At 38.3% G+C, this 19821-nt stretch overlaps 1 protein-coding gene across 1 annotated transcript in view; it reads left to right on the top strand.

Annotated features, from left to right (window-relative positions):
* spidey (hydroxysteroid 17-beta dehydrogenase 12 spidey) overlaps positions 1-19135 on the top strand; it is a 98287-nt gene extending 79152 nt beyond the window's left edge. The window contains exons 5-6 of the mRNA XM_067141118.2: positions 11042-11257; positions 18172-19135. Of these exons, the coding sequence (XP_066997219.1) occupies positions 11042-11257; positions 18172-18282 (327 nt within the window). The 3' untranslated portion in view covers positions 18283-19135. The remainder of the gene's footprint in view (positions 1-11041; positions 11258-18171) is intronic.
* Positions 19136-19821: the final 686 nt, after the last annotated feature.

Genomic DNA, 19821 nt, shown 5'->3' with positions numbered 1-19821 from the left:
TGATAGACTTTTTGATCTTGTCCATTACTATTATGAACAACAGTGGTGATAGGATACTTCCTTACTGGACACCTTTTTTTTTTGCCTCAAGTCATTTGATTGTCCACTGCCTATCTGAACACAGCTGTAGCAATTGTGGTATAGCATCTTTACTTTGTCAATCAGTTACTTTGGCACATTGAGGTCTTCCAGACATTTCCAGGTCTCGTTCTGAGGGACACTGACGTAGGTCTTTTCAGTGTCCAGAAATGTAGTCACAAGATTCTTTCCATATTCCCTGTACTTTTCTGTAAGCATTCATAAGGCAAAATGAGGTCCATAGTACTTTGATCTTTCTTGAATTCATCTTGTTCTTCCTCAAGCAAAGGTTTCAATAATCAGGTCAGGAGCAATCCTGCTACCAAATGTGGCAGTAGACTTCCTTAGGAGGCCTGATGAAGTCTTTGTGTAGAAAATTACACATAAATTCATCAGAGTGTTGTTGCCTTGTAGACGTGGCAGGGGTCTGCCAAAGGGCAAGAGAGATCATTCCAACAGAAAATCCTCTGTGGTGTTAGGCTTAACTAGCCAACTGCACCAAGGTAAATAAATGTTGCTTTGAAAATTAAAAAACCAGGTTGAGTAATGTATATAAATATTTTTTTCCCCACAAATTTATATCCTAAAATCAAGGTGTGTCTTATAGTCCAGAGCATCTTATTGTCCAAAAAATACAGTATCGTTAATGCAGTGCTCAGTCACAGACAAATATGACTCTCATGCTCTTGAAATCCATTCCTCTGTCATCAAAGACAAAGTGGATGAGTTCAGAAGTATGTCTTCCACTTTGCCTCTCACCTAGTCGTAAGCTGATTTGAAGAGGGCTCGAATCGCCTGCAGATTTGACACTGTATACCCAGGCTCTATGACCCCCCAAAATAGGAAAAATCCATCACTGTTTGCAATGGAGAGCAGAAGTTGATATTGCACAATCATACACGCTGAAACTTACGAGGGCCAGGCTGAGTGCCTCAGACGGTTAAGGCGCTGGCCTTCTGACCCCAACTTGGCAGGTTCGATCCTGGCTCAGTCCGGTGGTATTTGAAGGTGCTCAAATACGTCAGCCTCGTGTCGGTAGATTTACTGGCACATAAATAACTCCTGCGGGACTAAATTCCGGCACCTCAGCATCTCCGAAAACCGTAAAAGAGTAGTTAGTAGGACATAAAACAAATAACATTATTATTACAAAACTTATGAGATAGTTTCCTGATGTAAAGTTGTCAACTGCTTTCAAGGCAGTGACCCTTCAAAATGGCCTTCTTTGATGAAGGTCTAGTACATTTCTACTGTGTTGAAGGTCTGATGTCTCCAGAATTGTCTCAGTCCCTCAATGAGGTTTTATTCCCCAGACTGCAAGACAAAGTTTGCTTGTTGTATTGCTCTTTCCCCTTTAACCTGTTGCTAAACCAACCACAAATTTGCAAGCCTGGTTTTTAAACATGAGATGGTTTGTTTGACTCTTGCATGTCATCTGCTGGGCTGGTGGGACATAACTGATGCTTGAATGATAAACATTTACTTATTGCAGGTGTTGTACTGCTGTGTAATGCACCCTGATGGCCCAGGCTTAGCGTCATAATTTGATATACCAAAGGAATATTATAATTCTGGGCTAGCATACAATTTCATTACAGGCCATTCAGCTATGTTGAGGATTGGTAGGACCGGGCCAGGACAAAGAATAGAGAGACAAATATGTGTCTCCATGGGCAATAAAGGGGCCTGTTCAGTAACAAAAGGTGTATGCAGAAATGCGGCCACTTATTGTTAGGCAAAAAGAGGCACAGAAAATCCAGCCTCTACTCACCCCTTTCATATACGATAGGAATACCAGGAACTGAGGTGAATGGCTGCCAGGGGTCTAGGGGCATGTTGTCACCAAGGTGGTAGCATCTTTTTCAAGGGAGATATTCAAATTCCCTCTCACTTCAAGAAGCAATACTAAAATTCCATTTGCACCGTCAGAAATATGTAGTACTGCCAGCTTAGATTTTGCAAGAACATAATCCAGCTGACTTCACTATTAATGATAAATAAATTATTTTGTTTACGGAGTCATGACATTTGGAATTTTAGAAGTTCATCCCATAAAAGACTCCAGTAACATTTATAATCCAACATATTAATTGCTGAGAATTCAACCCCAGCTAACTCCTGATTGGCTGAATGCAAAGAATGCCCAGGAAGGAGCCGATTTTCCCGTGAAAGGGTGAGGATAAGAATTTAATTGTAACTTTTGATCTAACAATCGATTATGAATTAAACTCCGCACATCTGGTCCGATTGGGCCACATTTCGTAGCCTGGCTCGGTCTGCGAACTTCAGTATGGGAGACCTGTAGCCTCTCTCTCTAACGTGATCTCCAGTGAACCCAGAAGTGTTGCAAAAATATTATATAAGGAGACCATGTCCCAGAAGACACTACCATTACTACTTCTGAACAGTCAGTCCTGGGATAAATCCATGCTTGTCTATGGATCGCTATTTGCACCGTGCCTGAGTAATGAATGTATTCTGGGCATCAGTGAACTTAACAGTCACCGGGTAATATTATTATTTCACCTACTAGGTGATATTCACTTAGATACTATTTGCTGGTGGATGCCAGGCGCAGAGTGCATAGATGGTGTATGTGAAGCACAAGTAGATACTTAGTCTGCATTCGCTCATTGTAATTACATCAATTTATTTGCAGAGTCTGTGATAGGGATAGACATACACTTCCTCATGGGACTACACATCAGGAAAGAATTATAGTCTGTGTGGAAGTAATTTGGATGTTGGTGGACATTCCGTGTCAGGGAAATACCCAGTCAGCGAAATGGACAGTAGCCTACAGGGACATAGACAGCTTCTTGGAGTGCTAGGTTTGACATTCTGAGTGCACATCGGGCCATGTGGAGTGGTACCATCGTATTGCGGCTTCTCTGTGCTGGAGAGAAGTTAAGCCTGTTTTCTAAGTGTTAATTTTTAAATGTGTGATTTTAAGGTGCCCAAGGGATTAATTTGTCACACCATGGAGATCGTTGAGATGGCAGGCTAGGTGGATGATGGGAGCAGTAGCCCCCTGATCTGACCAGCATGCCGAAGAGAAAGAGATGAGTATCGAACAGTTGTAATTATGTAGATTTGTTATCATATTAACTGGAGTGTGGAGGGGGGATTCTGTAATTATGGTTACTTAAATGGTTGTATGAGTCACTTCTCAACTCATAATTTAGATTTAGTTAAGACAAAGGGACGTGTTAAATCTAAATACTTTGATCAAGCATTAATTATATGATTATTATAATTAATTGTTATAATAATAATGACCATGGCTGGCAGATTAATTATTATATGTTCAGATTTGCTTGGGTTTTATTTGTGTGTTTGGGCTTTGGAGAAAAAGAAGGAACGACCGGAGAGGGTTTCCAAGCTTCTCGGGAAATTAGAATAGAGGGATCAGCAGTTAAAACATTTTTACTAGAATTTTAAAAAATAACAATAAATAATTCAAATGATTTTGAACATTAGCAATAACTAAGTTTTAACCCATTTGTTCCCGCTGTTCCAAAAATGGAACATTTCTTAAAAGCTGTTGTGTAGGTATATTTCATAATTTTCAGGGAATATTTACTTCACATCGTTTAGAGTTGGCAAGACTGTGTTGCTTAGAGTGATAATCAATTGTTTCTCAGCTGTTTGTTTACAGATGTATGCTTTTAAACATGGCTTCCCCATCAGCAGCATGCAAAGGGTAAGTTTTGTGTTTGTTTCATAAACATGAAATGCATTCTCATCAACGTAGTTATGGAAATAGAAAGACTAGAGTTGTAGTTAACCGAACATGGCATTAAAACTCTATTACTCGAGTTAATAATAACCTTCCTGAGCTCCTATAATGTCACGTTCCATTTTTGGAACATTCCGAAAAACGTACTACGAATATTCGTAAGATAATTTTAACTACATTACTGTAGTTTTGGGACCCTCTATGTGCAAAAGCGTAATAAATTTTCAAACAAATAAAAAAATAAAATAATTTGGGAACAAATGGGTTAAGATCAGAACAGTGTCCACATATCCATGAGCCAAAAAAAGGCCTCCGGATGTGCACAAGATAATGAGTATGAATAAGACTGCTGTTTTATGAAATCGGAGAAAAATTCAAAGTATCTGAAATAATTACATATATTAAGTTTGAAGGCTAGTCCAAGCTAGACCGATATTTACTTAAATAGTCATGACTAGATATTAAAGCTATCAAGAATTGTGAAAAAGTGGTCTCGAAGACCAATAAATTAACAAAGATTCTAAATTTAAACAAGATTTTACAGCACCAAATTATCCACAAGGAAGTGATGATGAAAATAAATGGTTTCCAAATGTGAGACCAGGGATTAAAGAGTCCCGCACTGCAGTGCTATTGGAATTCTTGAAAGGCAAACCAGCTGCATAAAATAGTCGTCTTTGAGAAATAGACATGGCTGGCCAAAAGTAGTACAAAATTCATGAGTTTGGATCACAGCTGCGAGCAAAATACAAAGTCCGGGATATGATAACTATAATTCCATCGAAAATTAAACGCGCCGGTCATGCCAGCTTCAGTAGTGCAGAAATAGCGCTCGTCTTGACATGCCGCAGATCGAATAAGCAAGCCAGGCCTGGGGTATACGGCTTTTAGCAAGGTGAAGCGAGACACATGTCAACAAGCTGCTGGCTTCAGTGTGTGCGGCGAAGTTCAGCCTGGACGGAAAGAGCCCATTCAGACTGCCGTGGAGCAGCGATTATGGTGAAATCTTGTTGAGAGTAAGGGCTGCATTCCTGTAGAACTGGATTGAGGTATCCCTTAAATAGCGCTGTAGAATTTCCAGATAGGACGCAATATAGTGCTGTAAGACTAACGAAAATAATTACAAACCAGTACATGAAAATCTTAACAAAAAAATACAAAATAGTGAGGGAAATGGAGTCCAGAAAGAATATATTAAAATTTTCCAATTAATTAATATAACAAAGGCTAAAAACAAATAACAAAAATGACCAATGAAAAGACAAAAAAGTGCGGAAGAATACACTTTCGGTACCAATCAAAAAGAAAGTTGCCGGTGACGTAAACAGTCGTGTCAAGGTGATGCAACCAATCAACAAGCAAGAAAGAATGACGTAAGGCAGCGAAGAGGGGAAAGAAAAATAGGCAAGCAGTGTTCGTGTAACCTGTGACATGATTGCACAGCGAAGGAAACTTCTAAATTAACGAAAAGCAACCAAACCGAAACAATTAAGGTAAGAACAACATATAACATAAATTCAGACAAATAAGAGAGGTACCGAAAATAGTAAAAATTACCAACAAATCGTACGTCCATGGACGCATGAACCAGGCTTGATCTGTTTTTCCATATCATTTGAAGTATGATTTAGAGTTGGAGATTTATTTTAATTCTTATAAGGTCACACTTATTTGCGAGGCCGAGCTGGCCAGTTTATTTTCATAGTGTTAGAATTAAGGTATATTCTTGTATGAGTCCAGAGATGCATGAGTGCCAGTGAATCTAAACATCTATTGTGTATGTGGAAGGCGTTCTTGTCCACATAATAATCTAAAACCCATGTACCAGGATTTCTTTAGGGTTAAGAAAGAACAGTAAATATGGGCATAATAATAGGGTTGAAACTGCATAAAAATCTTTTAAATGTATTATCCCTGATGGGTTGCATAAATTATGCTTAAATCACGAGCCTGGTTCCAAAATAATTGTTTGAAAAAATGTCCATTAAACTTCAGGCTTGCCATTTCCACCTTAATATTCATTGGATTTAATAAACTAATGATTCTAAATGGTTTGGGTACCATATAATAATAATAATAATAATAATAATAATAATAATAATAATAATAAACCGGGCGAGTTGGCCGTGCGGTTAGAGGTGCGCGGCTGTCAGCTTGCATTCGGGAGATAGTGGGTTTGAATCCCACTGTCGGCAGCCCTGAAGATGGTTTTCCGTGCTTTCCCATTTTCACACCAGGTAAATGCTGGGGCTGTACCTTAATTAAGGCTACGGCTGCTTCCTTCCAACTCCTAGGCCTTTCCTATCGTATCGTCACCACAAGACCTATCTGTGTCGGTGTGACATAAAACCTCTAACATTAAAAGCATTAATAATAATAATAATAATAATAATAATAATAATAATAATAATAATAATAATAACAGCAACAACAACAACAATAATAATAATAATAACAACAAAAACAACAATAATAATATATGCAACTGACTAAAGTCTGTGGAGACGTAATAATCATTCATACTTCCGTCTTGGTTGTTAACTTCAGAACTGAGTCATGCTGTAAGGGGCCACACAGATGCACAGCCAAAGTGGAAAGGAATTTGAGTCATACTGCCATCGTTGAGGAATGTGGAATCAGTCTTAGAACTGTAATTGAAAATAAGAATTTAGTGTCAGAAGGGAGAAGGATTCATGCACTGTGAATATAAAGAGTTAATGAGAAATAGAGAGAAAGTGAAGAGGGAAACAATGAATTTATAAGCATCTGGGCAGACTGGAGTAAGGAATATGCAGGGCCACAGGACGTCAAGAGAATTAAGATTGAATGATGAAATGCCAGGTGCATTTCACACTAAAGCAGTACATGGTGATGTGAGAGGGCTGTTTGGACCTTATGTAATGTCACGACTCAGGACAGCATATAGGTTAGCACTCAAGAGGTCAGGTTTAAACTGGGTTGATGATGATGATGATGATGCCCGCCATCCCAGTCGTGCTAATGATAATGATAATAAAGGGGATTATGCTGACATAATAATAATAATGGCCATTATCCTGATAATAAAAATAACAACAACAATAATAATCATCATCATCATCATAACAAGGATTATGCCGATCTCAGTAATATCAATAATGACCACAGCTGGCAAAAATAATTCTGAGAAGTTCCAGAGGCATGTTCCAAGAACCAAAGGTGAACGTAATGATGTCAGTAATGAAGTTAGACACTCAAGTGAGCTGATGCTGTCATGCGTGTCATGCTGGGGTCCCTTTGTCGAGTCCTCCCTTGTTAAAGATAGTATTTCTTAGGTTAGGAACCTAGGCTATATTGTGAATAGCTCTGGTGGGAGCTCGTCTTTGAGAAGATGGAGGCAACTACAAGGTTCTTGTGTACTCATGCCCATGGCCCCCAAATGGTCAGTGGTTCGACTGCTATAGGTCATTGGATCATACCATCGGGTCGCTGTTTGACCTCTAATTGGTCATTGTTTCAACCATCAGAATAGTCTGATGGACATGGTATGGTTTATTTTGAGGGTTATTTTGTAAGTGAATTGTGAATCATGTCATCTTGAAACAACAACAAATTTTGTACACTATGTGATCAAAAGTATCCGGACACCTGGCTGAACATGACGTGCAAGTTCGTGGCGCCCTCCATCGGTAATGCTGGAATTCAATATGGTGTTGGCCCACCTTTAGCCTTGATGACAGCTTCCACTCTCGCAGGCATACGTTCAATCAGGTCCTGGAAGGTTGCTTGGGGAATGGCAGCCCATTCTTCACTGAGCGCTGCACCGAGGAGAGGTAGCGATATCAGTCGGTGAGGCCTGGCACGAAGTTGGCATTCCAAAACATCCCAAAGGTGTTCTATAGGATTCAGGTCGGGACTCTGTGCAGACCAGTCCATGACAGGGATGTTATTGTCGTGTAACCATTCCGCCACAGGCAGTGCTTTATGAACAGGTGGTCGATCATGTTGAAAGATGCGATCGCCAACCCCGAAGTGCTCTTCAACAGTAGGAAGCAAGAAGGTGCTTAAAACATCAATGTAGGCCTGTGCTGTGATAGTGCCACGCAAAACAACAAGGGTTGCAAGCCCCCTCCATGAAAAGCATGACCACACCATAACACCACCGCCTCCGAATTTTACTGTTGGCACTACACACACTGGCAGATGACGTTCACCGGGCATTTGCCATACCCACACCCTTCCATAGGATCGCCACATTGTGTACCGTGATTCGTCACTCCACACAACGTTTTTCCACTGTTCAGTCGTCCAATGTTTATGCTCCTTACACCAAGTGAGGCATCGTTTGGCATTTACCTGCGTGATTTGTGGCTTATGGGCAGCCGCTCGACCATGAAATCCAAGTTTTCTCACCTCCCACCGAACTGTCATAGTACTTGGAGTGGATCCTGATGCAGTTTGGAATTCCTGTGTGATGGTCTGGATAGATGCTTGCCTATTACACTTGACGACCCTCTTCAACTGTCGGCGGTTGCTGTCAGTCAGGAGACGAGGTTCGCCTGTACGCTTTCATGCTGTACGTGTCCCTTCATGTTTCCACTTCACTATCACATCAGAAGCAGTGGACCTGGGGATGTTTAGGAGTGTGGAAATCTTGTGTACAGACTTCTGACACAAGTGACACCAATCACCTGACCACGTTCGAAGTCCGTGAGTTCCACGGAGCACCCCATTCTGCTCTCTCATGATGTCGAATGACTACTGAGGTCGCTGATATGGAGTACCTGGCAGTAGGTGGCAGCACAATGCACCTAAGATGAAAAACGTATGTTTTTGTGGGTGTCCGGATACTTTTGATCACATAGTGTATGAATTCATGTGAATAAATTGCTCCTTGTGCATTTGTGAAGGAAACAGTTCCATTATCTTGTTCTTGTTGCTAGTTGGTCCTCCCCATGATGACCAATTAAGTTATTCACCCATTCCTATTGTACAGCCTCCCTTCTCCGTTGCCCTGTCAATTTTTGCATGCCCCGTTCTCTCCTATAGTATTACTTGAGCGCCGTCCAGCTCCATGGCTAAATGGTTAGCGTGCTGGCCTTTGGCCAGAGGGGTCCCGGGTTCGATTCCCGGCAGGGTCGGGAATTTTAACCTTAATTGGTTAATTTCCCTGGCACGGGGGCTGGGTGTATGTGTCATCTTCATCATCATTTCATCCTCATCACGACGCGCAGGTCACCTACGGGTGTCAAATCAAAAGACCTGCATCTGGCGAGTCGAACTTGTCCTCGGACACTCCCGGCACTAAAAGCCATACGCCATTTCATTTTTTTACTTGAGCGCCTTATTGGAATATATATATATTTAATGGCTGATGATTTTTTTATATGCCAAAGATGAACTTTAACACCATTTGAGATAAATGCTGGTTGGGACTCAGGTGTGAATGGGTGCATCATGGTGCCCAATGGCATGTGGCTTTATCTGATTGTGGATGTATTGTGGCACACTCTCGTTTGGCCTTATCTTGTTATAGGCGTATCTTGGCTCTCAGTCTTGCATGGATTTATTGCATTGTAGGCGAATCATGGCTTTACCTCAATCTTGGAGCTTTATCTTATTTGTGGTAGCATCATCTAGTACTGTTGGGAGATCAGAAGAATGCATGTGTCCGGTGAGGCACGGGGCGAAGGGGTTTTCACCAGCAGAGCCAGTGACGCAATGGTTACCGTAGCAACTCCGCTACTATCCAGGCGACTTTATATTATCTTCTACTGGCAGTTCTTCTCTCTTGTCAGTTGTAATCCAGCGAAATGCAAAGTGTGAGTCAATGTTTTCGTATAGCAGATTTGAGCAAATAAGAGCTGATCTGTCTGGGCATAACAGGAAGTTCGTGCTTGCAGGTCACATTCCTCATTCTTGCATTCTTCTCATCTCTACACAGTACAGTGGATGATCCCATCATCATTTTGCTAAAATCTGTAAGTTCTTTTGCCTTTGTCATTTTAGGTGATTTCTTTTCAGATCCTCATTAGCACATTCTAGATTGTCATTGTCATTAACAGTTAGATCACTTTTAGTCTCTTCTAGACCAGCAATGATACCCAACTCAATGGGGATGCATAATTTTAGCAGTTTCCCTTTATTAATGATTGAGACAGAGCTTGGTTATGTGACTTTGATCAATGTTTGTTATTTATGACTTCATTAGACTCCACACTCTCTCCAGGGGCTAATTATAGGCAACATTTATTAGGAACTTCAGGATTTGGTAAACATTGTACCAAGCACCAAATGAAATTAGATTGCTAGGAAGAGAAATGGAACTGTGTAAATTAAAATTTGTTCATCAGGCCAAGAGACTGTGATTTTTTGTTTTTCTTTATGCAGTGATTTCTGAATTTAACATGAGATGTTCAGATATAATGTAAATTTGAGATAAGTAAGCATGCAAAGTTTATTTTTGTTGCTGTGTATCACATTGTGATAGCTCGCTAACTAAAGCAAGGGTTTTATTTAGTTTTGAAATTATGTCAAATGTTAATTCATTTAAAAAGTGAACAGCTCTGTGATAGGGCCTTGACCAAGCATTATGAAAATATCTGTGCTGTAGGATGAGGGGCTGGTTAGCTCCCTTTTTCATGTTATTAGTGATGATGTCAAACAAAGATGGATAGCAATCCCAACATGGACTTGTGGAAGGAACTGGAGAGGAGGAGGCCTCTCACTTTGGAGGATTTAATGTGTGCTTTAACTCTTAGTAGTGTTCAAATAAATTAGAAGTTTGACAATAGCAGACAGGAACTAACGGAGCAAATAGGCAGAGTACAGACTGACTGTGATATTAGTAGACAGGAATTAAAGGACAACTCAATTAGTCTAGTGTTTTGTTGGAGCAGAAGCACAAATAATCTAATGTCTCAATGGAACAAAAGTTGGACAAAAGGCAGGTTGCATGGGATACTAGTTGCTTGCACTCTGACAGTGAATTCTTACTTACATCGAACAGGTGGATTAAATATCAGGACACAGCAGTGTCTCAAAATAAGAAGAAAATAAATAACACTTAATTCCTTCGAATACAACATTTTTTAATGGCATGTAATAAAACCAAAATATTTTATGTCATTGGATTTGATGCAATGAAAAGTGTCTTAGTTCATTTCATTTCTGAAGTGTCATAATTCTTCTCTCATTGTGAGTAGCACTTTTTGTTTTAAGTTTTCTCACGTTTTTCTTTTACAGGCTTATGTTGAAAAGTTTTCTGAAGATTTGGCATATGAATATGGCAATCGAGGAATCATAGTTCAGTGTTTAGTGCCTGGATATGTTGCAACGAAAATGAGCCGTATCAGCAAACCAACATGGATGGCTCCAAGCCCAGAGGATTATGTGGAATCTGCTCTATCCAGTACAGGTCTCGAAGGAATTACCACAGGCTATTTTCCTCATACTCTTTTGGTAAGATTTAGAACTTAAATGTAGTTATTGCTAATATCTGTACATTTACCAGCTAGATCAAAATCAGTGCATGATACCTACAGAAAAGAAAAGAAGCATCCTGGTATGTTAGGAAGAAGGAAATGTACCTTATTTAGTTTTTAATGAAGTTATGGTTCTTTTGTGGAGCATTGGCTGAATGGTCAGCTTTGTGGCCTATGCTTGAGAGAGTCCCAGGTTTGATTCCCCACTGGGTTGAGGATTTTAGTTGCCCCTGGTTAATTCCTCTGGTTTGGGGCTAGATATTTTTATTTGTCATAATACATACTATACCTCTTCATATACGTATAATATACACACAACTCTACCAGCTACCACAGAAACACACAACAGTGAATACGTGCATCCACCATAAAACAGAGCCAAATCCACATGACACAGTTTGCACCCACAAAGAATGTGTTGTTTAGAAAATGTCATTTCAATTGATTGGGAACCATAGAAGCATTACCAAGGTTTTCACCACACAAAACACACTCAGGGACTGGGCATGCTTTGACACCACACCAAAATAGTTACCACTGTACTGCCAGAGCACTACTTTCTGTTTCAGTTTTTCAGGCTCAGTGGTTTCACTACTTGCACTCATAGATGGAACACTCCATACAAGGGACTTGTCCACCTTGAAATAAATTAGTTTAGAAACAGAAAATAGTAAGACTGACTGCAATCACAATTTTTGGACTACTTCAGAGCATAGCTGTGATAGAACTGATATAATTGTAAGACGCAAGACTTATACCCTTCAGAGAGAGGAAGGGGAACACATTTATATACAGACTTATTTAAAATAAACCCTAACAATTGGTGGGTGCATTGACACAGGTACAGAGTCATAAAATTGAGCACTGACAAACAAGGACAGATATCAGAGCACTGTAATAAAATAATAAAAGGACTGGAAAGTTTTACTAATCCCCACAATTTTAGGGAAGAGCGGGAAAACTGCATAGCATAGCAGTAGAGGTAAGAAATACAGATATAGCAATAAGCAAACTACAATATAACAAAAATTTTGGGTAAATAAACAACGTTTAATTCCTTCGAATACAAAAAATTCATGGCGTGTAATAAAGAATAAATAAGCATCATTGTATTGATCAGTGCAGTGGGAGATAAGACAGACTAATACATCTATGCACTGTTGGTAACAACAGTGAATAATCCAATACAACTCACCCTGATCAACATTCTTGTCAAATTTCATTTCTCCCCTCGGTCTCTGCATCAAATTAGCGTGTCCAAGACCACATCCAGGAAACTGTACTTTTTCCAGAACTTGTATTTCTAAGGGCTCTAAACGTACATTTTCTTTGGCTTGGTCCACATTTTTCTTTCACTATTTCTGCCTTCTGACTGAAACTTTCTATTACAGAGTGAAAGAGAATAACGATTGTTTGACTTGCACCAGTAATGGACATAAATAAGGATTTTCATCTTTAACCACCCACTTTATCATGCTTGATGTGCAAGCCTCTGGGCTGCATGCTCAAAATGATTCTTTCACATGTAAAAATGCAATTTTCTGGCAAACCTTTAGAGTTACAAAGAAAATGCATGTGAATATCTAAAAAAAATATTCAGAGTCCTCCAAATTTGCTCTTTCTTTTGTTAAAACTAACAGTTTATTTGTCACTTAATTTTTTATTCGATAAAGCATGCACCGAAACACAACAAAACATTTTTGAAGCCTCTTTGCTTTTCATCTGAAAAATGCCAATGTCCTTTCAGTATTTATTTTTTATTATTAAAAGTAACGGTCATTTCCTTTCAGAATTTCCCAATATAGTTAGTTAAAGACTTACTATTTTTTGCAGTAAACAGCCTCATTTATTTTCAAGGTCATTCTTCCAGTATATTAGTCCAATCAGCAGGCATATTTATTGGCACGCTTTACTTGGCACGGCTGTGCAACTTGTCCGCTCTGTGTCTAGTTGCTCTCGATCTTTTACTTGTTCATTTATTGCTGTGAAAATGATTCTATATCCCTTGTGCTTGACAAAACATAAGTGTGTTTGAGAGGTCTTGGAAAATATACTTGTACTGAATTATTATTATTTACTTTTTTTTTTTTTTTTATTACATCGTTATGCCCTACTCAGGAGCACAGTTGAACTTGCTTAGCTGATATGTTGGCCTTCTTTTCCTCCCAAAATCTCTTCATCCTCTCGCTGAGCTTCTTCCTTTGTTCTTCTGTCCAAGTTATAGTAGCTCTGGTGTTGGGTTTGTCTTCAAAGTGGTGATTGTCGATTTTGGTTCTGAATTTACATCTGTCCTGTACAATGTCTTCTGAGATGTTGATTTCCTGGAGATCTGTTTCAATTTCACGAAGCCAGCTGTTCTTGGTTTTAGACAAAAGGGCCAGGTTGAGAATTCTTTTAGTTAGCCTGTTAGTGTTCATTCTGATAATGTGTCCATAAAATTTCAATCGTCTTTTCCAAAAAGTGTGAGAAATTTTTTCAGAATGACAATATATCTCCTGGGATGATTTTTTCCTCCATATTCCATCTATACAAACTGGGCCAAAAATTTTTCGTAAAATTTTCCTTTCTTGTTTCTCAATGTCTTTGGATAAAGATCTGCCACCAATGATTAAAGTTTCTGAGGCATATAATGCTTCAGGTTTGATCACTGTATTATAGTGTCTACGTTTAGCATTCTGAGATATTGATTTTTTATTATACCTGTTCCAAGTGATCCTGTATGGTTTCTGTAATTTGGAAATTCTTATTTGCTTCGCGGTTTAAACCAGAGGGCTGAATATTTTATCCCAAATATTTAAATTGGTTCACTTGAACAATTTTGCCAAATTTAGTTATCATAGGTTGTCCATCTAAGTATCGTGAGGCTCCTTCCATGTGCTGAGTTTTCTCATATGAAATTTGAAGTGCCGTTTTGATGGCAATTTCATGCAGTTTTTCAATGAAATGAATTGCTTCATGCCTATTATTGAAAAGGATTGCTACGTCATCAGCAAAGGTCAGACATTGCATATGAATTCTATCTTTACGTAGTCTTCCAAGGGTTATTCCTTTAGTTTCCTTTTCCCAGGTCCTGATTACTTTCTCAAGTACCAAGTTAAACAGTAATGGCAATAAACCATCCCCTTGATGGACCCTGGTGTTAACAGAAAAAGGCTCAGATATTTCGCCTAGGAATTTAAATTTTGAAGTAGTGCCAGTTAATGTTTGTTTAATTAATTCTCTTGTTTTTTTATCCACTTGAAATTCTTCTAGAGTATTGAAAAGTGTTTGACGGTCTATAGAGTCATATTCTTTTCTGAAATCTGCAAAAGTAATGACTGTTTGTCTGGTTTTGTGCATTTGGAGGATAGTTTTGAGATTAAGGATTTGTTCTGTACAAGATCTTCCTTTTCGGAAACCTGCCTGATTTTCACCAATTAGATGGTCTGTTTGTTTCTCAAGTCTAGTGAGCAAGGCTTTGGAAAAAATTTTGTAAGCAACTGGTATCAAGCTACTCTATAATTATTGATGTTCGTTTTATCCCCTTTCTTGGAGGATGGATTAGCGCACATTTCCAATCTTCCGGAATTTCTTCAGTGATCCAGATGTTCTCAAGATTCGAGTGGATTTTCTGGGCTACGCTGTCACCTCCTATCTTCAGCATTTCGGCAATTATACCACCTTCCCCCGGGGCTTTATTATTTTTGAGTCCATGGATTATTTCTTTGACTTCTTCCAGTGTTGGGGGTTCCGAATCTTGATAGATAAAGGTTTTTCAAAGGTGAATATTTCTTTAGGGGATTCACAGTTTAAAAGATCCTGGAAATAAACTGCTAGAAGTTTGCAGTTTTCTTGATTATTCATTTCCAATGTCCCATCTGGGCATTGGAAGCAAAGACCAGGTGCCTGATAATTTGATAATTCTTCTGTGAAAGTTTTGTAGAAGTTTCTTGTATTGTTTTTTGTAAAATCTTGTTCAATTTCTGCCAATCTGTAGTATTCGTATTTGCGTTTTTCAGACCTGATAATTTTTTATGTTTGTTTCTCTATTTTGGTGAATTCCTGCCAGGTTTGTTCAGTTTTATGAGAATTCCAATTCTGCCAGGCTTTAGCTCTAAAGTTTATGGCCTTGCCGCAGGTTTCATTCCACCACCTATGTTTGCATTTCCTGGTTGGTGTGCCAACATTTTGAGAAGCCTTCAAAAGTATGTCTTTGAGTTCTAACCAGTTCGAAGGATTGTGAGTAGGAATACTTTCAAGGAAAGTACTAGTGTTCTGTTTAAGAAATTCTGGATCGACACGCAGGTTTTTTGTTATTCTGGATTTGGACCCATTTGGTTGAAATTTGACCTTGATTAAGGATAGATGGTGGTCAGAGTCAATGATCCCTTTTTTAAATTTAACATTCATAATTTCTTTTTGATTTTTCTAGAAATAGCCACATGATCTAGTTGAAATTCTCCCAAGTGAAAATTTGGGGACCTCCAGGTTGTTTTCTTGTGTGGAAGCGCCCGGAAATGTGTTGACATTAATTTGAGATCAAAATTTTTGCAAAAATCAATAAATCTTTCTTCATTTTTATTAGTTCTATTGTTCGCTGGGTATAGTCCTACAATGGTCCTGAATTTCTTTTCTCTACCAGTTTGGGCATTGAAATCTCCTAATAGAATTTTTATGTGATGATTTGGAATTGTGGCTGTAATTTCTTCTAGCAGTTCCCAGAAGTCTTCCACCATTTTGGGATCTTTTTGATTGTAGTTATTGGTGGGTGCATGCGCATTAATTAATGTAAAGCTTTGTTTCTTGATTTAATAGAGTGTTGAAATTCTTTCAGAAGGCGAAGAAAAGTTAAGTACTGAGTTTACAATGTTTCTTCTTACAGCAAATCCTGTGCCAAATTGTAATGGTCTCTTATGAAAGGAGATTGCTGGCTTGCCTAAATTGTATAGTTTCCTGAGTCAAAATGCTTTTCATCCGTGTATCTGGTTTCCCAAAGTGCTAAAATTTGGATGTTTAAGTTATCTAACATGTCTTTTAATTGTTTTAACTTCCCAGTTTTCTGAAGTGTGCTGATGTTTAGACAACCAAAGGAAGTTTTGCATTTTGGGCGAAGAGATTTGGGAAGTTCCGATACATTCCCGCATGATGTTCTTGGTCCCCCAGAATCCGATGACCAAGAAAAACTAGTATGTCTACTAGGGCCTGGGGTAGTTATATTGTAGGTTGATTCCATCATGCTATCAAGTTAAAAGTATTGGGGACATCGATCTATGTCGGTGTCATGGTTACAATTGAAGTAGTGAGCTTCAGAGGTTGCTGAATATGTTCACGAGCTGTGCCAGTTTTTGGTCCGCGAGAGGTATTTTCTTTCCCTCAAACCCTCCAGACAAGTCCGGCGAGCCTCCTGATCCGTCACCTGGGACGCGCCTGATAGGGGAACAGGCTGAAACCCCCGTTATTATTATTATTATTATTATTATTATTATTATTATTATTATTATTATTATTATTATTATTATTATTATTATTTGTAGTATGTTATGTAAGTGTAATGTAAAGTACATTTGTACTGTATTTAGTAAGTATTGATATATAAACGAAACAAGTGTAATTGGAGTTGTATTATTGGCTCATTTGGATATATAAATTATTTTCACCACAGATTTATTTTAGGCACAAAATGAATTAAATTTTCAATATAGCTTCATAATAGATTGTACTATTCAATAAATATATTCGCGATGTATAAGAAAATTTTCATTCTACCTAAATTTTATTGGTAAACTGTTGTTTTGTTTTATTTTTAATTAATATTTTTGGGTTTTGTCTGCCAAATATTTGCTAATGGTCATAAATGAACTGAATAAGGCTTCATTTGTATAGGCAATCATATTAGTAAAAAAATAACAAAAATTTCAAGTTTCTACCTAAAATAACAGCTGAACTATGAGTGATCAAACAAAAGCTTGCAAAAAACGGAAACTGGCCTTGGCGCTCAGTGGTAGGAAAAGCATAATAGCATGCGGCGCTCAAAGAATTAACAGAAGAATTATTACAAAAAGACTTACTATCCTACCAGAAAAAAATGTGATGCAGAAAACAAATACTTGAGGTAGTATGGTATGAGAATGTTTCATTTTTTAGTAGTGATGTGATTTTAGGTGGAAAGTCATTGAGATTATCCAAAACCAAATCCCATGGCACAACAGTCCTGAAGGGCCATTGTCTACCAAGCATCTGCTGTTCAGCCTGAAGCCTGCAGGTATCGTGTGGTCGGCACAACGAATCCTCTCGGCCGTTATTCTTAGCTTTCTAGACCGCGGCTGCTATCGCACCGTCAGGTAACTCCTCAATTGTAATCATGTAGGTTGAGTGGACCTCGAACCATACCTCAGATCCAGGTAAAAATCCCTGACGTGGCTGGGAATCAAACCGGGGGCTTCCGGGCACCCCTACACCACGGGGCCGGGAATTAAATTATCAACCTCAACTAATTGTCATGCTGAATTATTGCTGTACTCTGTGGAGCATATTGTATGCTATACTTCATAGTGCCTCTGTCATTTCCTGATATTGAAAAGAATGCTGTTTGTAGTAACATATATCATTGTGATATGTGTAGACAGATAAGAGGAACAGAAACGCAAAATAGGGCAAACATAACGACAGGTCAGTGTGTGAAGAGGAGACAAGGACAAACATGAAAATACAAAAGGACATGGACAATCTCCACATCTTCATACACTGCCATCTCTCCTCACACATTAACCTGCCTTTATGTTCATCCTATTTTGTGTTCCTTTCCTTGTTCCTCCCGTCTATCTATATATGACTTGATTTGACACTTCTTTGTTCCTTTCCAATATTTATAATAAATCATTGTGATTTGACTAATGATGTGTTTAATTTCAGGTATCTACCATCAAAGCAATGAAGTCAATTTCGCCAAGATTTGCCACGTGGGTTATAAAGAACATAATGGAGAACATCAGAAATCGAGCTCTACTTCGCAATGCGAAGTAACTAAGGGTATGAGTGCCCGTGCATGTGCGTGTATAGTCCTATTTTATGTTACTATGTTCTATTTAAGTACATGATTGCTCATATATTGGGGGTAAAATCTAAATACAGTTCAGCATCCTTTTGGGGGGGTCTTCACTTTTAAGTCTGGAATGTCATATAGCTAGATGAAGTTTTCACATTGAAAGATCTGCATCAGCAGTTCTGAGATGCTTTGTAGAGAGGAAGAATGCATCAGAAATACTCTCACCTGAAACATATGATAAGAGAGCTGAACTTTCCAAAATAATTTGTTTGCAATTTTACAACTGAATAAACGACATTTCAAAGCTTTTAAAATATCAAATATATTGCAGTTCAAGAGACAGGCCTTCTTCCCAATAGGTTACACAGCTCAAGAAACTACTCGATGACTTTGAACTGATGATAAATGTTACAAATTATGGACATTTCGCATATTTAGATTTTATGCCTATATGTACCATAAATATTGGGTTGTGTGAATAATATTTATATTATTACTTGAACATTTTTTAATGTGATATTACCTGAAGTCCATAAGGTTTAAGAGCTATCAACTGTGTTTATATGCATGTATATGCTAGGAATGGGAAAGGTACATCATGATAATCATTGAAGTGTACCATAAAATGTTTGAAGCAGAAGAAGAGAATGCTTAAAAATACTTATCAGATTGAATCCCAAAGGAGTCCAATATAGCATTACCAGTTTGATCTGAAAACATATGAAACATATTGAACATTCCTCAGTGTGTATGTACAATACAAAATGTTGTCTTCCTGATATTTCTTTTTTTTAAACTTGAGTTCAAATAAAAGGAGTGGATTTGTTTTCATTGTGTTGTTGTCTTTTTCACATATCTATACATTCTCTCTTGTATATATATATATATATACACACACACACACACGCCAAAAACATGAGGCTGTATTTGCTAGAATATGGCACAATCATTAACTTTCTGTTACTTGTACGGAAGAAGGTTTTTTTTTCCTCAATGTCTCTCATACATGGTGAATGTTTGTAAACACACATGTATTGCACAGTATGAATTTCAGTCCATATTGATGGTTTTTCAATTACAGCAATTTAAATTACTGTAATTGAACACACATGTACTCACTACGGACAAGTGACCATCAGACAACCGCGACAAAACTGTCTGTGACATATGGTGAGTGTTTGTAAACACCATGTTACTTATTGCTGACCTTATCTTTCGCCCAGGCACCATGACACAAGACGATGGTGATGGTTCCAAACTAAAATGAGGATGTCCAAACTGTCTAAGGTAGATGTTCAGTTGTCCACCATTTGCTCACAGATGTGCTTCACAGCGACAAATATACGATCCATGCACATGTGTCAGCATTTGCAATTCCGTATACTGTATATAGATTCCATTGCAGCAAAATTACATCTGTAGAGCTTGTCTTTTGTATCAACTTCACTTCTGTACACCAGACATCTTTTATTTCTGAATACCACCTTTTAGCATCCTACTTACTGAATAAAATTTAT

This window comes from Anabrus simplex, chromosome 2 (genome assembly GCF_040414725.1).
Source record: "Anabrus simplex isolate iqAnaSimp1 chromosome 2, ASM4041472v1, whole genome shotgun sequence".
Lineage (NCBI taxonomy): Eukaryota > Metazoa > Arthropoda > Insecta > Orthoptera > Tettigoniidae > Anabrus > Anabrus simplex.
Note: the sequence above shows the minus strand (reverse complement) of the source record. Positions and strands in the feature narration are given on the sequence as shown.